The following is a 20,820-nucleotide window of genomic DNA, read 5'->3' as shown; positions in this document are numbered from 1 at the left end:
TTTTTTTTTTTTTAATTATATAAAATGAGGTTTATCTTAACTATTTTAAACTTCGTTAACTTATTATCTAAGTAAAATCTCTAAATAAATAAAATATCACTAATATGGCTACTCAATTTTAACGAAGGAGTGTTTTGACTATTAATTTCATAAAATTGATACATTTTAATTTAATAATTAAATCCGCTAAAAACTTTAACAGTTAAAGATAAAGTTATAAAATTTCGTCTGATTTAATTTTAATAATAAAGTGTTCCAAATTATAATATTTAAATAAATATGTCTAAAATCTGAATTTATACCTAATAAAAAAACCCTAATTTGACAATAAGAGGAAAAACAAATTTAATATTTAGATAAATAGACTACTTCCGTGGCGGTTTATATAATGACGAAAATACCCTCATTGGAACACATGGCAACTTCTGATTGGTTATCCTGTTGGGCTCTCAAGAAGAAGGAATGAAAATGGAGGTCCACAAGTGGCCAGGGTTTAGAAAGAGAAAGTGTTGGGAGGAGGGGAGAAGAGGGGGAGAGAGTTTTTGAACTTCTGGCTGTGAAAAAACCCCAAATCCCGGTTTAGACTTTTCAAAAGCCGATTTAGTAGTCTAACGGGTCCTCCTCCTCTTCGTCTTCTTCATCTAGACTTACCAATTCTGCCGATTTCAGGTATAGTTCTCTCAACCCACTTGATATTTACTCTTCAAGATGCATATCGATTTAGAAAAGTGGCTTCTTTACCACTTTTTTCTTGCTGTTTCAAGATTTTTCTATATAATTTAGGTTTAGAAGTCTGAAAAAAGAGATTTTATGTCAAGGGTTTTTGAAGTTTGGTTGGTTCTTATTGTCTGATGAAGTTGAATCCAGTTCTGGCCGCCTTTGAAAACTTAAACTTTTAAACTATGAAAATTGCAGGTTCATATAGTGGACTTTGTCCATAGCAGATTCTCATCTGATTGTTTCTATCCAACAACTTCTAATTCAAACAGGAGACATGGGTCGGAGGTTTTGATTGCCCAACGTTGGTATGGACATAGGAAACAGAGATCAAACCTGCAATTGTTACAAATCAGAGAGGTTGTCCGAGACGATTTTGGAATCGACCCAGATACTAAATTTCCACGATAGATATAAACTAGGCGAACAATTGGGATGGGGACAATTCGGGATCATCAGAGAATGTGTGGATATGTTGACAGGTGAGGTTCTAGCTTGTAAATCAATCAATAAGGACAGGCTGGTGTCACCAGAAGATGTGAAAAGCGTGAAACTTGAAATCGAGATAATGAGAAAGTTGGCAGGGCATCCGAATGTGGTGGATTTGAAGGCAGTTTACGAAGAGGAGAATTATGTACATCTAGTGATGGAACTCTGTGCTGGAGGTGAGCTGTTTCATCAGATTGAGAAGCATGGAAGATTCACGGAGCATGAGGCTAGGGTTTTATTTAGACATCTAATGCAAGTGATTGTGTTTTGCCATGGAAAGGGTATTGTTCATAGAGATTTGAAGCCGGAAAACATTCTCTTAGTAAAGAAATCTTCGTCTTCACCTATTAAATTGGCAGACTTTGGTCTCGCTACTTATATCACACCAGGTAAGCAAGTTTGATGACTTAAAATAATGAATTGAAATTTGAATGTATATGATTTCGAATGTTTCATAAATGTAATCTACGATTCCTCCAAAACATGAATATTGAATTGAAATCCTAACATTTCTTAATCAAAATTTGAACTTTTATATATCCTTCGCAATTGGTGTGATCAGGGCAAAAGCTAAATGGTACCGTTGGAAGCCCATTCTATATAGCTCCCGAGGTACTGGTGGGCGGTTATAATCAGGCAGCCGATGTGTGGAGTGCTGGAGTTATCCTTTACATACTTCTTAGTGGGATGCCTCCTTTTTGGGGGAAGACGAAATCTAAGATCTTTGATGCTGTTAGAGCTGCCAATCTTTGGTTTCCATATGATCCTTGGGATAATGTATCATCCTCTGCCAAGGATCTAATAACTGGAATGCTCTTTCTCGATCCTTCTAAGAGACTTACTGCCAATCAAGTTTTAGGTATGTTTTTGCTCATCCTGTTCTAAGATATCTAATATGAAGTGTTTTGTTTGTAATAGTTAAACTCATCTAGAATCCTATCTCTGTTTTGTCCCATTCGCCTAACATTCTATCAGCAATTGGATGAAAAAGTGAACAACACTTTGGTTTATGAGCCTGGTTGAGAAAATGTCAATAAAATTTTGAACAGGAATCATACCAAAAGATTTTTTGATTTAGGGTTTTCTATATGAAGAAGTTGATTATTTGTTCTTTAGGCTAAATGACTACAATATCATGTGTATTTAATATTTTAAAATGTTATAAAATGAAGTGATGATAGGATTTAGATTCCAAATATTTCAATTTCTGTTCTGGTTCTGGTTCCTCTATCGATTGTTGGATTCTAAGGAAATTAGGGCTGACATGGCAGTTGACTCGACTGCTTCTGCCCTAGCTTTCACCCTGAATAGTACCTTTTAACAATAGCCAACAAAATATATTGTTTTTCTTTCTGCTCCATATTTTATTATAACAGGAGCCAATCTACTTTGCAGCTCATTCTTGGATTCAAAATGAAGAAGCAGTGACAATTGAAGAATCCTTCATCAATATTCAATCTTCTAATACCCATTTCATGGAAAGAAGTGAGGATTACAGCTTCAAATATTCATCACCCGCAAACCTTGGCGATTCTCCCATATTTACATGCCAGTCCTCGTTTTCATCTTTCCTGGTCGAGAATGGGAATCCTCCTTGTCCTGTAGTAGCAGCCGGAGCCTTTTCTTTCAGCACATATCCTGAAGAATCTAACAATCTCGAGTTTCCATCCACAATTCCCTCAATGCCAAGCTTTACATTCTTCACTTCAAGTTCCACAATCAAACAAGAGAAGAAGAATAAAAACTCATTGGAAGGAGAAATCGCTAATACATTTGATAAACCCGAGCTACTATTACTACTAGCCGATAAGAGGTTAGAAATTCGAAGGGTAGGCGGTTCCAAGAATTTAGTTGGTAAGCACAACAAGAGAAATAACACGATTGGGCTCGGTGAACTAGATCAGCTTGATCTAGTAGTGACCGAATCTGTCATCCGTTGGGTTTCTTGCACGCACATTCCTAGCTGTCCGTCTCTCAGATCGTCACTCGTTTGTTAGATTGGTATATCCGTTTATATTCTCTTTTAGAAGTTCTTGTTTTTTAGCTCATTGATGTTGAAGCAATGATTTAGAGGGGTATAGTTCTTTCGGAAAAACCCTAGTTTCTAAAGCCACTCACATGATGATTGGCACATCTCTGTATAATAATTTATGTTCTTCGAGTAAAAACCCGTTTGTGTTTGTTTGCCCAATCTACTAGTTCTTTAAGGTTTTAAACACATTTGTTAAAATATATGTTCACTCGAATCTGATTAAAAAAACAAAGAGCATGTCCAAAAACAACATAAAACTTCTTTCCATATGGTACCGAATCACTGAAGTATATAGTCAACAAAATGCTAAAAAATATTTTTTTTACCTCTATGGTACATTTAATAATTATCTGGTCTCTCAATCTTCTTATACAGAAAAAGACATGATCAACTTGCATATTAATAACCACAAAATCTTAAAAAAACAGTACAAAGACAAAGATAACATGAAGTTGATCTAATTGTTCAACAGTTGCAATGGCAATCTGTTGGGAATTTCATCGATGTCTGTTCAAACAGTCGGAGCGTATTCCTGAATAACTGCAGCCAACTTATTCCTATCTTCTTCCGTCTTTATCCTTATTAAGAATGTCTTGGCAACGACATTGTTATCATCGGAGGCTTCACCACTTTCAGCCTATGATCAAACACGAATCATTTTATCAACAAAATTATTCAATTGAATTACTGTAGTATCATTAATAATCATGGAAGAGGTGTTACCGCAGTATGGAATATTGCGACGATTGCATTCTTCTGCATACTAGTCTTGATGCCTTGATAGAGCGATGCATTTAATAACACTTTACCTACCTGCAGTTTCATAAAGAAACAATCGAAAGTGAGCTGAAAGCTTAATTTGTTTTAAACAGAGGTTAAACAAGTTTGGTTAGATACAAAATGAAATCCATTAGACCAAAATTAAGGAGTTATATGGATTAATCATGATCAAACAAGGGCTTGGGCTAAATCTTCATTGAAATAAGCTTTTAATTTAGGTTATAACCATGAAGTATTTAGGCACTTACATCGTTGCGAATGAGGATATTTGGTTGGGACTCTCTTGTGCCCTTTTTAACACCCTCTTTACATCTAATATAGAGCTGACCAGTTCCCCTATCTTTCCATGCATCCTTATCGGCAGGATCAGTTGACTGAAAAAATAAATAAAAAAGACTAAAATAATGTGTCTGTCCATCGAAGCAATATAATTATAGTATAATTTAAATCATGATCTAAAAATAATATGATTGTGATAAAATACTAGTTTCCAAATTGCATCTAACAAAGAAATCATAAAATGCAGATTTAAGCCATTAGCATAAAATAAATACCTTCAGATAAAGCTTGCATTTGACTTCATGTGCAACAATGATACCCTTTTCTTCAGTCTTTTTAACTGAAGGGCTGCTTGGCTGCTCTGGCTCTTCATCTGATGGTCCGACGAAAGTGTCAGAAAAAATAATTATAGAACAAACACAGATAGACAACAAGCTAAAGAAAATCAAGCAAGTTTCTGACCACATAACATGTAAAAATGTCTTGATAACTGCAAACATAATCCAAAAACAGCTTAATTTCTTACCCCCATCATCAGCAGCAGTATCCTTTGAAGCATCCTGGTTCAATGAAGATGAACTCTGGTTTCCTGAAACAAAAGGGAGAACATTCCTTGGTTATAACACTCCTAGTTCTTAGATGTTAGGGTACACTTTCTTTTTCTATTGATCGTGATCTAGAATTATCTATATTTGTTATGTTTGCCAAAAGAAACACAATAATCTAAAAAATAATTAGTGTCATCATGGTCCAAAAACATATCTCTATACCAAATGAATCAAATTATTACAGTATGATGGATCATGATATAGAAAATAATCTAGATCCAGTGAGAACGTGATTGTGACAAAATAGGTTTTTTTTCAAATAAGTTCAATATATGCTCGTGCAAATAAATATATTCAATATCCGATTTTCCATTAGTTCTCTTGAAGTTACGGAAAAGGCAGTAGGCCCGTTTAGTGAAAAATACAATGAAGTCTGCATTTCTGAAATGCTATAAAGACAGTTAAACATTATTACTTACCAAAAGAAAAGGCAGTAGGTACACTTAGCGAAAAAGGTGTACTCGGATTGGGAGTCAAGCCAAATGAAAAGGGAGCAGCCACATTTGGAGTAGAAAAAGGAGTACTCGGATTGGGAGTCAAACCAAATGAAAAAGGAGACTTTTGGCTACTGAATGGACCACCGAAATTCAATGTAGTGGAAACATTTGGAGCCGTATCTGATGGAATAAATGCAGATTTCTTCACCTCAACTGGTTTGACCACATTTTCCTTATTTTCTGGAACAATTTTTTTCTGAACAGTATGAATTCCAAATTTATTCTCTTCTTTAACAGCATTCGCTTTGAGCCACTTTACAACATCACTAAATTTCTCCTGCAGCAAAGAAGTAAGTTGATAAAGAAACATGAAAATAATAAAAATATTACGGCGTATATTTCACATGTAATGTTGGTTCGAGAAGGTAATGTTGGTTCTTCTTGTACTAAGAAATGAAAAAGATTATGATGAGCATCAAGTTAGTCGTTCACTTTCATGTTATTATATTCTTTGATGGTAATTCTCTCATCTGTAATTCGATGTAATATATTTACCAATAATATAAATTAACCTAATTGCCTGGACTAAGTCAAGTTCAAAGATGTTACGCAACATAATGCATCTTTAGTTAAGTGAGGATCAATACTATCACTGACAAGATATCTTTATCAAAGCAAATGACTGAACACAGAATGCAAAAGAAATAGGAATACACATTTCATAAAAAACAATTAGCCATTACCATTATGCTTGAAGTATGAGTAAGATAATCTTGCACTCCATCTTCCCAAAGTTCATCAGGATGGTCCTGTAGCTGCGTCTGAACCCAACTGTTCAAAAAAGAATGCTAAGATAAGCATGAAACATATCGATACTCAAAAGACAACTGTGAGTACAAGGCTATGTACATGGTCCCTCCCAAATAATAGGAATGTCCAGAAGAATAAATCCTTTCTAAATTAAAGAGTTCTATATAAATTTGGAAGCATACTTTTGAGTTTTGTATGGGTTTATATAAAGATCTTGGACATTTAACAAAATTATTCCCCCAACTGTAGAACTTAATTTAACAGAAATTTGTGGCACATTATTCTGAAAATAGTGATTTGGTTCATGAAAAATGCAAAAACCGAAGTTCACATCCTACATTCCTGGTTGAAACTATAAGGTTAGTTTGAGAATAACCAAAGTGTTTGGTCATGATAGAAATTCAATATCGAACATATATCCTGGTAAAATAGTTAATGGAGACTTGATTTTGTTTAGAACGTAAATTCTAATTTTGTCATGACATTGGTTAGGAGATTTCCAGAAACATTTTTCTCCGTTGAAGATACACTGTTTTAGACTTATAACATTAGAAGGGGAAACTATTCTAGAAGGATGCTTCAAGGAATGAATTCAAAACATTTTCTTAATCCAGATTAAGTGTCATCATGAAACGTCAAACATTTGATTTCTTGTAGCTTAAGAGAAAACATTTAATTTCAATAGATCAAGAAATCTTATATGTGCTACTTTTCATATTACTTTCCTTTTCTACTCTTATTTTTTCTAAAGCATTTTGAACACCTTTAGATCCCAGGGGATGTCAAGAAAACGAACTCTGCATTGCTTCTTTGAATGAATGAAGTATTAGTTAATGGCTAATAAAACACAACCCTCATGCAACATATAACTTGCAATCTACATCTATCCTTCCTATCGTATAAGAAAAAAATATTGATGATTAAAGTTATAAGTAAGATACAAGTATATATACTCAAGATTTTGCCAACATATAACTTGTTTACAGAGTACAATCTAAACATAAAGAAGAAAAAGACCTTGCAAACTGAGAATTTAGAGCTCTCACGTGCTGCCTGGATAATTCAGCTCGACCCGTATCCAAGTTTGGTGTCTCTGTTGATTGTCTCTGAGAAGGTTCTGCCCTATTCGTATCAAAAGGTGATCCTGCCATCACTCTTTTGTTCTGGAACTACAGAACAAGAAAAAAAACATTCAATATACTATGTACAATGTTTTGCTCTGATTAACAAACAATGACAGGACCTAGCACTAGATAAAGATTATATCACTCTCATTGGATATGAAATACACACACAGTTCATATTATATGCAGATTGTTTACATGTAAATCGTAAGTTTGAGAAATCTTCAACTCCCATATGACATTAGTTCTTCTAACCCCCAATGGAACATTAGTTCACCATTTTAAAAACACAAAATCCCCAAATGAGAATCATGTAAATTGAAGAAAACCCTCCAAAATGATGTCACCATTTCTTCCCTCATTGAATTAATTATTGGCCAAAATACAAACCGGATCTATAATTACAAGATATATACACATGCAATGTGTTGATGAAAATAAGCTCAATTATAGCTAAATGAAACTTATTACTCCTCAAAGATCATTTTCCCATTTTCCCATTTGCCTAAGCATAAAAAGTATTTAATAACAGTATTGAAGCAAACCCAATTCATCTACAGCATCTTACTTTACAAGAAACTCAAAGAAAGCAAAATCCAGCAAGAACCCAACATAAGTGAATGACAGTGAAAACAAATTAAGGGGGAGATAGAGAAAAAAAAGAGATTACAGCAGATTCGGTGAGGTCAGATTTAGAGTCGGGGCCTCCAAAACGCTTTGCTCCGATCATGTCTAGTTTGTTCTTCAGATAAAGAAAGTACGAAAACTAGTTTGCTCTATGGGGTATGTGAAAGATTGGAAATTTGGGGAAGAAGAATAATATAAGGAGAAATTTGGGCTAGGGTTTTTGAAATCAGCGAAATCGTTCTGGCATAGCATCCCGGCCGTTGAAAGACAAAGGCGAGTTTGATTGGATCTGTAATGGAGGATAATTTACCGTTATTATTTGGACTCTATAGTTACTTTTTAAAAAAAAAAATTGTTTAATGTAATATTTTTGTTTAAAAAAAATGGTTTTTTTTTAATAAATCATTATTAGTATTTTGAAAATTCAAATTATGATTTGAATTATTTGATAAAAGAAAACTTATAAATTTAATAATTTATTTAAAAATAAATGTCATAAATCAATTAAATAACACAAAATATAATTAATTAAGTGTGTTTTGTAAGCACATTGACAACAACAAAAAAAAAAAAAACAATATGAAGTTCTCATTCCTTTAATAGATGGATCGTACTATTCGAGTTCAATTTGTTATGTATGTTTATCTTGGATAGGACTCCAAATGAGTCAAGCAACATGAGTTCTAGTTCGGCTCAAATTAAGTATTTATTAGTTTAATTCGAACGAGTTTATAAATTTGAGCTCAAACACGACTCAACTATTTATCTACAAACTCGCCTCGACTTGAAAAATTTGAATAAAATTAAATTTTCAAATATTTGTGTAGAAAAACTATTTATTTGAAATTTTAATATTAAAATAAATAAATAATATATTATTTATTATCAGACTCGAAAATATTTGACAAAATTTTGAATTCGAGTGAGTATTTATATGAGCTCGAGTTCGACTCAAATATTAAACGAGTCGGTTCAGGTTCGACTCGAACTTGGTCAAACTCAAGTCGAGCTTTGACCGAGCAGATCACGAACAGCTTAACTCATTTGCAGCTTTAATCTCGAAGAACCATGGTTATAAATTGCTTGTTGACCATATAAATTGCATCAAAGTAAGATATTTCAAGTTAGCAAGTTAAGTTTTATAAAATTTAATTTAATTCAATATATTTTAAATAATTTTTTAGTGGTTTAATCTTATTTATTTTTTTAATTTATAAAACTGACGTAACTTAAAATCGAACTGGTGATATTTGGTCTCTTATAACCAATCAAATTTATAATATATGTTTTAATGAAATTAACTATTTTTAAATAATATTGACTCTTGAGTTTTTTTTATATGGATCTACCCTCTATTTTTAGCTTGTATTATTGAAATTGCATTGAGTGTTTCTTTTTTTTTTTTTTTAAATAATATATTATTTTATATATAAAAACCCCGAGTCCTTATCTATTTGTAATTAATAGCAACATATATTTGTCATCATTTATAATTAGTAATTTCAAATGTTTTCAACTTTGGTATATATACTAATATTCAAGTTACACTGACAATTCAAATAGATTTTTTTATTGTAGAATCATTGTGTACCACAACCCATATATTATATTCTGTAGCAAAATAAAAAATTTGACAATTTAATAGTATTATTTAATAAAATAATAAATAGCCATTAAATAGCACATGCATTCATGTTTGGATTTATAAGTACTAAACAAGTTTGTACAAGTTTCTGATCCAAATATACATTTTTCTAAGATCAAAGATTTTTTTATTAAAAATAAGTTACACTGTTTTTTTTTTTTAGCTAGTTTGGTCTGGTTTACTTGAGTTTTATTTTAAATTTTTATCATTTTTTTATAAATTATTTTTCTATTACATTACTATTATTCTAATTATTAAATTACTATTTTCATCAATTAAAACACTAAAATATTTTAATTGAATTTAATATTTTAAATAATCTATTTTTCATTAAGCAATATTTTAAAAAATTAAAAATATCATGATCAAACAAGCTGACATAGAATTCATCATTGGTTTGTTGAGTATGTACCGAAAATTTGTCTCATAGTTGATTTTATAAAATATTTATTTTTTCAATTATTGGTTTTATTTATCTCTATTTTTATTCTCGTTAAGATAAAAATCACCACAAAAAAAAAAACATAGTGAAAAACCATTTAAGTAAATTGTTCGATTAATTTGTATAAACTTGGTTAGTCCTCGTTTCAATCGTTAAAATAGTCTAAAACTATATTTTTCGAGTTTTCAATATTGATCTATTTTGTATCTACTTTTATTTATCATTTGTTATGTTTTGAAATATATTTTAATTAAGACTATGTGCAATACTAAAATTTATAGTTTAGTTTAACAAAAAAAAAAAAAAAAAAAAACCTTCAATAATAGAATATTGAAATGATTTTGGAATTTATTAGGAATTAACTAATAACACAAAAATAGATCATTTGTCTCCAAATTTATCAAAAATTGACAAACAAACAAACTAATAAACCAAAAACCAAAATGGAGAACAAGACATTCTCCCCATGATCTCAATCAACCAACAATTCATCTAGCAAACAAGAGAAAATTTCCTCTTCAATCTCATTTGCAATCTCTTCTCGTTCTTCATCAAACTTTCCTCCATTTTCGATATATTTAATGTAGACTTTCCTATTCTTCTCCATTTCCCACCCCAAGAACAATTCTTCCTGCTGCCCATTTATCCAATTCTCCGCCTCCTTTATCGCCTCATCTCTATCGAACATCTTTGAGAAATCTCCTACGTTATTAATGATTCTCTCGTTAAAGAAATCAACCAACAATCCATCTATCTTATATTCGAGTTGACTCAAATATGGGCACGCCTCTTTCACCAATTCGAGCATATCCTCTACTTGTATCGCCTTTTCAACTTCATCACATCCTTCAACAATCTTGTTGTTGTTGTTATCTGATTGAGTGGAAACCTCATCTAGTTCAATAGTCGCGAATCGCTTGCTAAGGTCAACCGGCTCCAATTTGGAGAGGCTCTTGAAAATTTTGAACTTCTCTGGAAGATTTTGTTTCAATCCTTTTTGAACCAAAAACAACAAACTTATCAATAATAATAATAAAAAACATGTCACAAAAAATAAGTTTATGTCATTTTTTATTAAGAACTAACATTCTTGTAGTAACATATTTAATTAGGTCATTGTTATCTCAAATAATTAATCTATGTCACAACAAATAACGTTTAGGTCAATTTTTATTAAAAACTAACCTTCGTGTATTGACACGTTTCTACGAAAAGGCCAAGAAACGTCATCTTGATTGTCGAAGGGGAAATCCAATACAGAAACTGGACTAGATTGTTCCTTCTCCTCCAAAATATTAACCCATTCTTCCTGCATTAATCCATCAAATTTCCCTATGTTAAAAATGATACAATTTTTTCAAAAAAATCAAATTAACTATAATTTATTCAATTTCCTCCCTCATAAAATATCCAACTCTTAAGACAAAGACAGAGTTGAAATGTGACAAGACCGAACTATCATTTTCTTACATTTATTTAATTTTATTCTTAAAAGAAAAATAGATTATAACAATAATAATTTAATTTAATTCATATAAACACCTAACATTACCTAAAAAATTATTATTATTATGTGAAAGGAACATAAGGGACAGAGCAATTAAATACGGAAGATATATATTATTTTCATTGGGAGGAGTAATCAGCTACATCATCATCTATCTAGCTTATTCTACACCAGATTTTATCGCCGATGATCATGGGATGACCTAGATAAGTGGACCCTACATACTTCCCAAAAAATACTCACACGTGAACAAAAATAAAATAATAAAATGACAGCGCATGAAAATCAACAGTTGAGATTGAATCTTAAAACCGTACACAAAACAGGTTGTTTAAACTGCGAAACATAATATAAAAACTCATTATTTACCTTTGAAGAATCGTCAGCTATTTTTCTGACCGGCTTTTCCGGTGAACTTTCATTGAAAACGGCGTCGTTTTCGCATGAACTTTCCGAATTACTGCTTGAGCTCAGTAAATTATCCAAAGTAAAAACCGAACTACTGCTGTCTGATAAACTTTTACCTTTTCTTACATTACCCATGACGGCGCCGGACATTTCGGCGGCGCCGGCGGAGGAAATGGTGCCGGCGCCGGCGGAGGAAGGTTGGGTGACGGATAATGAATTATCATTAAGACATTTGAATGATTTGATAAAGCTGATATCTTTCTTCCAGAAGCTTCGATTAGAGAGTTTTCTTGATAAGCTTCTGGGTAAAATTGATCTTTTTCGTGGGAAGATCTTGACGGCGTTAATAACGGCGGCGGAAGCTCTTTGGAGAATGGATGGTTTGGGTTTTTTACCGTTGGGATTTTTGAGATCAAATTCGAGGATGAATTTAACGTTGTTGCAACATTGTTTGCGGGGAATTGATCGAAACCCATTTGAAGAACATGAACTCATATCATCTAGAAGGTAATCTTTGAGCATTAGCGTCGCCACCGCCGGCGGCGGCATGGTTGATCTTCTGATGAGTTTCTTGTCGGAAAATGAAATGGAATCCATTGATTGATTTCAAAAATCAAAACTTTACAAAGAGAGAGAGAGACAAAGAGAGAGAGAGACAGAAATGTGCTAAAAAGTGAAAGTAGCCAAAGAGCATTTAACCAAAAAGGAGTAGAATTCGTGTAATAAAAGCTTACAAATGGTGGATGAAAAGCTTTCTGCTTTTTAAGTACAGATGCTTCGATTTTAAAGATAGATATGAATATAGAGAGAGAGACAGTGAGATGGGTTGAGAACTTAAAGGCAGAGCTTTGGCCATGATGATGAAAGTGAGAGGTAGTTTCGAGGGGACGAGTTGAAGATCTCAAGGTAAAAAAAAAAAATTAAAAATATTAAGAATGATGTTATAAACTAAACAAGCTTAAACGACTAAAATTCGAATAAGTGCGCACTATCGTAGTTTAACTTAAGAGACCAAAGTGTCACGAGTTCGATACTATCTAAAAGCACTTTGTGTTGAAATAGGAGGCCATGATTGTGGGTGTTATGAACGTTAGGTATCTTTATTTCAAAAAAAATTAAGTACCCGCCAGCGTAATGACTCAGTGGAAATAGTCGACCTAAAAGACTAAAACGGTACGGACATTAACGAATTCAGAAATTTGAGTTAGGATAAACTTAAAAAAAAAAATTATGAATAAAACGATAAAGTTCTAATTGAAACAGGGACAATGATAAGAGTATTTTTTTTTTTTATTAATTATAGAAATAAATAATTAATTAGATTGATTTTTTTTACTTTCTTAAATTAGGCTGTTATGCCACAAATTTACCGTAAATTTTTTTTTTTCGGGGTGGTAAGCTATATATAGATCCGTTTCTGGTCACGAGTTTGATTCCCAAAAGAAGCTCCCGTTAGAAAGAGTCGACCCAAAAGACCTAAAGGTCATGAAAAGGTCATGAGTTTGATTTGCAAAAAAAGCGAGACGAGTGTTTTCCTTATTTTCAGTTTTTTCGAGGTTGAGCTGAAACTCATTACATAGATCTGTTTCTGGTTATGGGTTTGATTCTCGCCAAAAGTGCCATAAAAAAGAATAAACTTAAGAGATTAAAAGGTCACGAATTTGATTTTTACCTATAACGTTTAAAAAAAAACGAGAATATGATGTTAGTTCTTCTTGTATTCAAATAAAAACAAATATTAGATTATTAAGAAAGGTAGAAGCTTGGATGGTTCTTGATGAAATATTTGGATTTGAATCTGAAGTGAGATTAATTTAATGAATTAAAAAATGTGAATCTGATTTGATGTTAATTGTTGTGATTAATTTAATCACAAATATCTGATTCAAAATCTTGCCTTTGAGACCACTCGTTGACCTCTCTATTATAGAGAGAGAGAAAAATAAAATCTAGCTATTTTGAAAACGACTGAATTTAATAATATGAGAGTGAGAGAACACTTAAATTATGCATTAATGTTTGTAAGAAAATTTAATTTATTATATTAATTGCTGTAATTATTTGAATTTACGGTTGGACCCAGGTCATATATGCCTTGCAATTAATATGGCTTGTTTGATAGGATTTTTAACAAAATATTTTGTTTAATGAAAATGAGGTTATTTAAATTATTATAATGTTCTTTTGTGTATTTAACTTTTTATAAAAATAAAGTAAGGGTATTTAATATTTCGGTGGATTGATTCAATGATTTGTTGATTGAAAAATAAATATGATGGATAGTTGGGTTATGGATACAAATTTAAAAAAAAAAATCTAAATCAAACTAACTCAAAAAAATAAAAATAAATTCTGAGTGCTTTAAAGTAGGTAAAGAAATTATACCAATTTGAAAAATCAAATATTTGAATCTAAAGTTGAGTTTGAATAAAATAAATTTAAAATTATTTTTTTTAATATTATATTTTAATATTTATTTAGATAAAATAATGTTTTTAAATATATATATATATATATATATTCTTTAATTAAATATATATTAATAAATTTAATTATATTTGTTTGTTTAAGCTAATAAATTCAATTTCAGATATTTTAAAAATTAACTATTCTATTTGATTATTGATAAATAATAAATAAAAATAATATAAAATAATTTATATATTGTATGGTGAATTTGAAAAGTATATATTTTGATAAAAAAAATATTTAAAAACTATTAATATAATAATAAAATAATTAATATATATATATATAATTTTAATACTTAATTAATGAATTGAGTGAGTAAGAATTATAATTGAATTAAAAAAACTTAACCCATAAGTAATGCTGTTTTTATATTTTATTTAAATATTTTTTTTACAAAAATATGACTATATACATATTATATTTTTAGTACGTTAACATAACTTTAAACAATTTTTTTTTTTTTTTTTATCTTAATGCGAATTATTTCTATTGCACTCTATATTATGAAGTCAATTAAAATAATTATATGAGTTTTAAAAAATAAATATACAAAATAATATGTGTTATAAATACATAACCAAAAAATGTATAAATTGATTTCCAAATAGTCCCAAAATACTAAAAAGTTATTATATTTTTTTCTCCATAACGAAAGTAGTTTATATATTTTTTCTTGAACTGAATTTTTAAGTTAAACAAGGGGAAAAATTAAAGTAACTTTCAAAAAGCTAGGTAGTTTTTATAAATTATATATTTCTAAAATAATATAAGTTATTTATAGCTAAAAAAAAGTTTACAATTAAGAGTTCCAAATAGTCGCAAAATAAGAAACAATGAAAAACTAATTTATTTTTATCTAAATTAAAATCCTTAATATATATAGAATTTTAATTTAGAGACGTAAGTTAAATAAGGAAAAGAACAATTTTTAAAGTTATTTTCAAATACCTAAGTTACTCCACCACATGAGCCTAATTTGAAACTCAAATTTTTATTTAAATAATTGTTTTTTTTTTTGTGGTCATTTGGTTAATTAGTTAAATATTAAATTATTGGATAGTTTATTACCCATAATGGAAAATCATATTTAGAAGTCACATTTATGTTTGTAATCATTATTTTAGTATTATTACAATAAATTAATTGTTCTCAAATTTGTAATATAATTTTGTTCTTATCATCAAACAAAATTATTTAAAAATGTAGTAATTTTTTAACTAGTGTACCATATTGAATAAAAATAATGGAAGAAACAACAAGTAGCAATTGTAATGGTCATAAAATTATAATATTATTTTGTCCACCACTGTAATCATTTATATTTGAATATATATTCCAACCATACATAATTACATGTCAACTTCTTGCATCAAATATATAAGAAGTATGATTGAGTCTGACTTTGTGCTTTGATGGGTCTCCATGGCCTGGTTAGTTCGGCCAAATTGGAGATGAATCTCCCCGTGATGTTGGTACGACGTTTTTCTGAGATAGTCATCCCTTAGAGGTGGAGATGATGGGTTAGTCTATTGATTTTCACCTATAGTTAACCAGTCTGATTATAAGTAATCACTTAAATAAGTAAACTCTTACTATTTTAAATTTACGATAATAAGATTTTACGATTTTATAAATAATTTCGATTTTATACGATTTTACGTTTTGAAAAAATTATATTTAAAAATAAAAATAAATTTATTATTGATTCAAATAAATTAATTAATTTTATAAGTATAATTTTTTTACTCTTATTATTATTTTTTTAATTAATTTTATATTTAAAAATATAATTTTTTTAAATTAGCTAAGTATAAAATACTTGTGTATATAAATAATAATAATAATAATTATATATAACTATTATTTTTTTCAAATTAAACTCTTATAATTTTAAATAAACTCTAAATTTTACGAGTTTATAACTGGACAACAATTTTACGTAAACTCTCGATTTTGATTATCTTGATTATGAGAGACTTTATCCCTAATAAGTTATAGTTATATATTAATATTAATGAAGAGAATATAAGAATATATCATTTGTAATTAATCTATTGAGTGATATTATCTATTATTGAAAATAATAATAAAAAGAGAAAAATAAAGAAACTAACAATCTGTAATTTATTAATTGACAAAAATTCCATTATTTAATTGTCTTCAAATCTTTGATGGTGTTATATCATATATGAGTAGTATGTTGTCCCCTTTCAAATGGACAATTGTGAATGAAAAAATTACATTTTTTATATTTTGGGCCCTTTATATATTTTGATAGGAGGTCCTCTTTTATTAATGTTAGACAAGGAATTTGAGGGCAAATATTCCACCACAATTTTTGATATTCTCAACATGTATTTACTAATATTCATTTTGTAAAAATACTTTATAAACACATTACTTTAAATCTTTCGCATTAGTGAAATTATGTTTATGTATTACTAACATGAATAGGATAAAAATATATATAAAATATTATTTGTTTATAAATATTTTAAATAAAATTAAGTTTAATCTTAAACTTAATATTTATATATATATTATCTATTCGGCATCTACTTAACCCCTCAATTGACCCTCATCTTCTGACTCACATTTTTTCATATGCATTTTTTTATTCTTTCAGTAAACCACCATCAATCTTAGTCGACCTCAATTGATGACACACTTCAAACTCAACTACTAACCCTCTAATTGACCATCATTTTGTGACTCACACTTTTTCATATGTCTCTTTATTCCCCTGACAAACCACTCACTGACCCTAATCTTGTGACTCACTTTTTCATTTCTATATCCCTCGACAATCCACTCACCAATTTTAGTCAACATCTTTTTTACTCACACTTCAACAAATCAACAACCAATCCCAGTTGATCACAGACTTCTTATCCAACGTCAAACCAAACACTAACCACTTTCAAATGCTCGTCAAACCAACCATTACTTTCAACTTCACACTCGACAAACCACCCACCACCCGACTTCCATCTCGTGAACTCATACTTTCAAATGCTCGTCAAACCAACCACTAATTCCGACCTCACACTCGACAAACCACCAATCACCCAACCTCCATCTCGTGACCTCACACTTTTAAATGCTCGTCAAACCAACTATTAATTCTAACCTCATACTCGACAAACCACCCGACCTCCATCTCGTGACCTCACACTTTCAAATGCTCTTCAAACCAACCACTAATTCCGATCTCACACTCGACAAACCAACCACCCACCAACCGACCTCCATCTCGTGACCTCATATTTTCAAATGCTCGTCATACTAACCACTAATTCCGACCTTACACTCGAAAAAACAATCCACCACCCGACCTCCATTTCGTGACCTCAAACTTTCAAATATTCGCAAAACTAACCACTAATTCCGACCTCACACTCGACAAACCACCTACCAACCGACCTCCATCTCGTGACCACATATTTTCAAATGCTCGTCGTACTAACCACTAATTCCGACCTTACACTCGACAAACCATCCACCACCCGACCTCCATCTCGTGACCTCACATTTTCAAATAATTGTCAAACCAACCACTAATTCTGACCATCATCTCCTGACCTCACATTTTCAAATACTTCAAACCAACCACTAATTCTGACCTCACACTCGACAAACTATACATCACCCGACGATCATCTCATGATCTCACATTTTCAAATACTCGTCAAACCAACCACTAATTCCGACTTCACACTTGACAAACCACCCACCACCCGACCAATCCCTAATTCCGACCTCACACTCAACAAACCACACACCACCGAACCTCCATCTCCTGACCTCACATTTTCAAATAATTGTCAAACCAACAACTAATTCCGACCTCACACTCGACAAACCAAACACCACCCGACGTTCATCTCCTGATCTCACATTTTTAAATGCTCGTTAAACCAACCACTAATTCCAATCTCACACTCGAAACTACCCACCACCCGACCTCCATCTCGAGACCTCACATTTTCAAATGCTCGTCAAACTAACCTCTAATTTCAACCTCACGCTCGACAAACTACCCACCACCCGACCTCAGATTTTTAAATGTTCGCCAAACCAACCACTAATTCCGCTTCAAATTTTGAAATGTCTATCATTTATTTAAAAGTTGCCACCTTGAAAATATAAATTTGCATGTGTTAAGATTTGAACTCTAGTCTTAACATGAAATGTACACATTTAAACCACTAGACCAACTATAATTGTTAAAATAATTTTATTATTTTGTGTATGTATATATTTTGTATTTAAAAAAAATGTATGAAATACATAAAATTATTAATGAAAAATAATATAATATATATATAAGATAACAAATAGATATAAAATTCTATATACAAGTGCATTTATAAAAAAAAATTGTTTATATAGGCTATATATGTATATATAAAAATATATAATTTATGAAGGTAGGTTTATAACAATATTGTTTATATCTTGAATTAATATTCATATAAATATTTTTTTAGATTAATGAAATATCATATATATATATATATATATATAATTAAAATTAATTAAAAAAGAGATAAGAGTAAAGGAATAACAATTAAGATAATTAAATTAGGAGAGATAAATTATTTTAATTAAATTAGAGAGAAATTACCTTAATTAAATTAAGAGAGAAAAATTACTTTAATTAAATTAAGAGAGAAAAATTACATTTTTTTGTGGAAGATTATAAAAAAAGTTTGTGCACCTCCAACATTTTATTAAATATATATAAATTAGTTTGGTTGTTTCTTTAGGAAGTTATTATTTTAATTTTTTTAAATATTATTGTACCATACAAAAATAAATGTATTTTTCATACAAATATTAAGGTCTTGTTGGGATTCATGTTAATTAAATAATCTATGTTATGTAAAAAATAATAATTAATAATAGTTTTAATGAAGTATAATTTTTTTTAAAAATACTCAAAATATATTAATATATAATGAATAATAAAATAAATAATTAATTTTTATAATATATATTTATATTTATAATTTAAATTGAATTAGAAATAAATATTTAATTAATGAAATTAATTATTTCACAATTAGAATAAAAGATATACAAGAAATAAATAAAAACTGAATAAAATTCTAAAATATACATACAAACTAGCTTAAGCTATTAGAATTTTGAGGATGTTAAAAGTTAATTATATATTGGTTAAACTTTATTTATATTACATTATAAACAAAAAAAATACAAATATTTATAAAAGTGGTAGAAATTAATTTTCTGAATCAGAAATTTATTTTAAAAAATGAATATAATTATCGAAATTTTTTGAAAACATCGCCGGCGGTGAGGCTCAGATCAGTAAATTGGTATGAAAGGCCACCGTTCTCCGGCGTGGCGATACCTAAATCAACCAGATTCAAATACCAAGCCACAAACTGGATACAGTTACCTTTTAACCATCGGCCGTCAAACGATTATCATCTTCATAGCCTCAACGAATCCATGAAAGTACCATTTGAACACACAGACAGACAGATCTCACAGCCACAGTTTCAGAGAAAGGAATACACACACAAATCGAACAGATCTGAACTGGAGACGATGATTAACCGCTCATGGCTGCAACGATTTGAGTTGCCTCGCCAAGGATCGGAAATCAATCACCAGATCTAAACCTTGTGAATGTATATATATATATATATCAATCTCTTTCAACAACATCAACAACAAGAACAAGCAGCAGCAGCAGCAATAATAATAATAATAATAATAAATGATCACTTCAATAGTCACACACTCGTATTGAGGAAGGACAATGAAGGATTATATAAACTCACGCACGCAGAGGGAGTTGGAATAACGATGACTGAAATCATCGGCGGCGCCGGCGAGATTCCGGCGACGATGAGGAGTAACCGCCCTCAGAAACCTCCTCTTTTGCGCCTCATTCAGAAGTTTGACTCATTTTTACGATTTTGTAAAATCCCCAAATTTATATGGTTTTTTTTGGCTTTTAGGGTTTTCCTCTTTTACAATTTGGGCCGGGTCGGGTCAGATCAGATCAACTATATATAAATTAAATAGTTGCAAGCCCATTTTGCTATAAAGGTTTCATTTGATTTGAATTGTGTTCCTCTTAACTTTAATATTTGTAATTATTTGAATTATTTTTCATATTTTAATGTGACTTGTAAACAATATTTAATGTTAAGTATTTTATTAATTTTAAAAAATAATTCCTTCTTTATTCATGGGCCATCCATTTTAGAAAACAAGTTCAGTTAGGTCAGTATATTGACCAAAATGCAAATTTAAACGGTTTGCATCCGTTAACTAAATATCAAATAGTTGATTTGTCTAATGATTTGAACGGTTAAAAAAGTTTGTTTAATAAGCTTAATCCATTGAATTTTTTTATTAAAATAGATTAAATATATATCAATAACAAATAAATCCTTATTTTCATT

The 20,820-nt window shown here is 30.2% G+C and overlaps 3 protein-coding genes across 3 annotated transcripts; 1 reads left to right on the top strand and 2 right to left on the bottom strand.

The window, feature by feature from the left end:
- The first annotated feature begins 503 nt into the window (after window positions 1–503).
- Window positions 504–3,390, top strand: LOC124942020 (calcium-dependent protein kinase 26-like). Its single transcript, XM_047482425.1, has 4 exons — window positions 504–669; window positions 916–1,595; window positions 1,769–2,065; window positions 2,602–3,390. The coding sequence occupies exons 2-4, from the start codon at window positions 1,028–1,030 to the stop codon at window positions 3,201–3,203; spliced, it is 1,467 nt and encodes a 488-aa protein (XP_047338381.1). The 5' UTR covers window positions 504–669; window positions 916–1,027; the 3' UTR covers window positions 3,204–3,390.
- Window positions 3,391–3,479: 89 nt separating this feature from the next.
- LOC124941618 lies at window positions 3,480–8,166 on the bottom strand. The gene is made up of 9 exons (XM_047481961.1): window positions 7,947–8,166; window positions 7,170–7,321; window positions 6,086–6,173; window positions 5,325–5,679; window positions 4,824–4,886; window positions 4,573–4,670; window positions 4,267–4,392; window positions 3,962–4,051; window positions 3,480–3,875 (listed from the first exon to the last, which is right to left on the bottom strand). Exons 1-9 carry the CDS (start codon window positions 8,004–8,006, stop codon window positions 3,750–3,752), a joined length of 1,158 nt encoding a protein of 385 aa, XP_047337917.1. The 5' UTR covers window positions 8,007–8,166; the 3' UTR covers window positions 3,480–3,749.
- Window positions 8,167–10,310: 2,144 nt separating this feature from the next.
- Window positions 10,311–12,720, bottom strand: LOC124942364. Its single transcript, XM_047482851.1, has 3 exons — window positions 11,867–12,720; window positions 11,176–11,299; window positions 10,311–10,983 (listed from the first exon to the last, which is right to left on the bottom strand). Exons 1-3 carry the CDS (start codon window positions 12,500–12,502, stop codon window positions 10,463–10,465), a joined length of 1,281 nt encoding a protein of 426 aa, XP_047338807.1. The 5' UTR covers window positions 12,503–12,720; the 3' UTR covers window positions 10,311–10,462.
- Window positions 12,721–20,820: the final 8,100 nt, after the last annotated feature.

The sequence above is a fragment of the Impatiens glandulifera genome, chromosome 6 (assembly GCF_907164915.1).
Source record: "Impatiens glandulifera chromosome 6, dImpGla2.1, whole genome shotgun sequence".
In the NCBI taxonomy this organism is placed as follows: Eukaryota; Viridiplantae; Streptophyta; class Magnoliopsida; order Ericales; family Balsaminaceae; genus Impatiens; species Impatiens glandulifera.
This window is presented reverse-complemented; position numbering and strand designations above follow the sequence as displayed.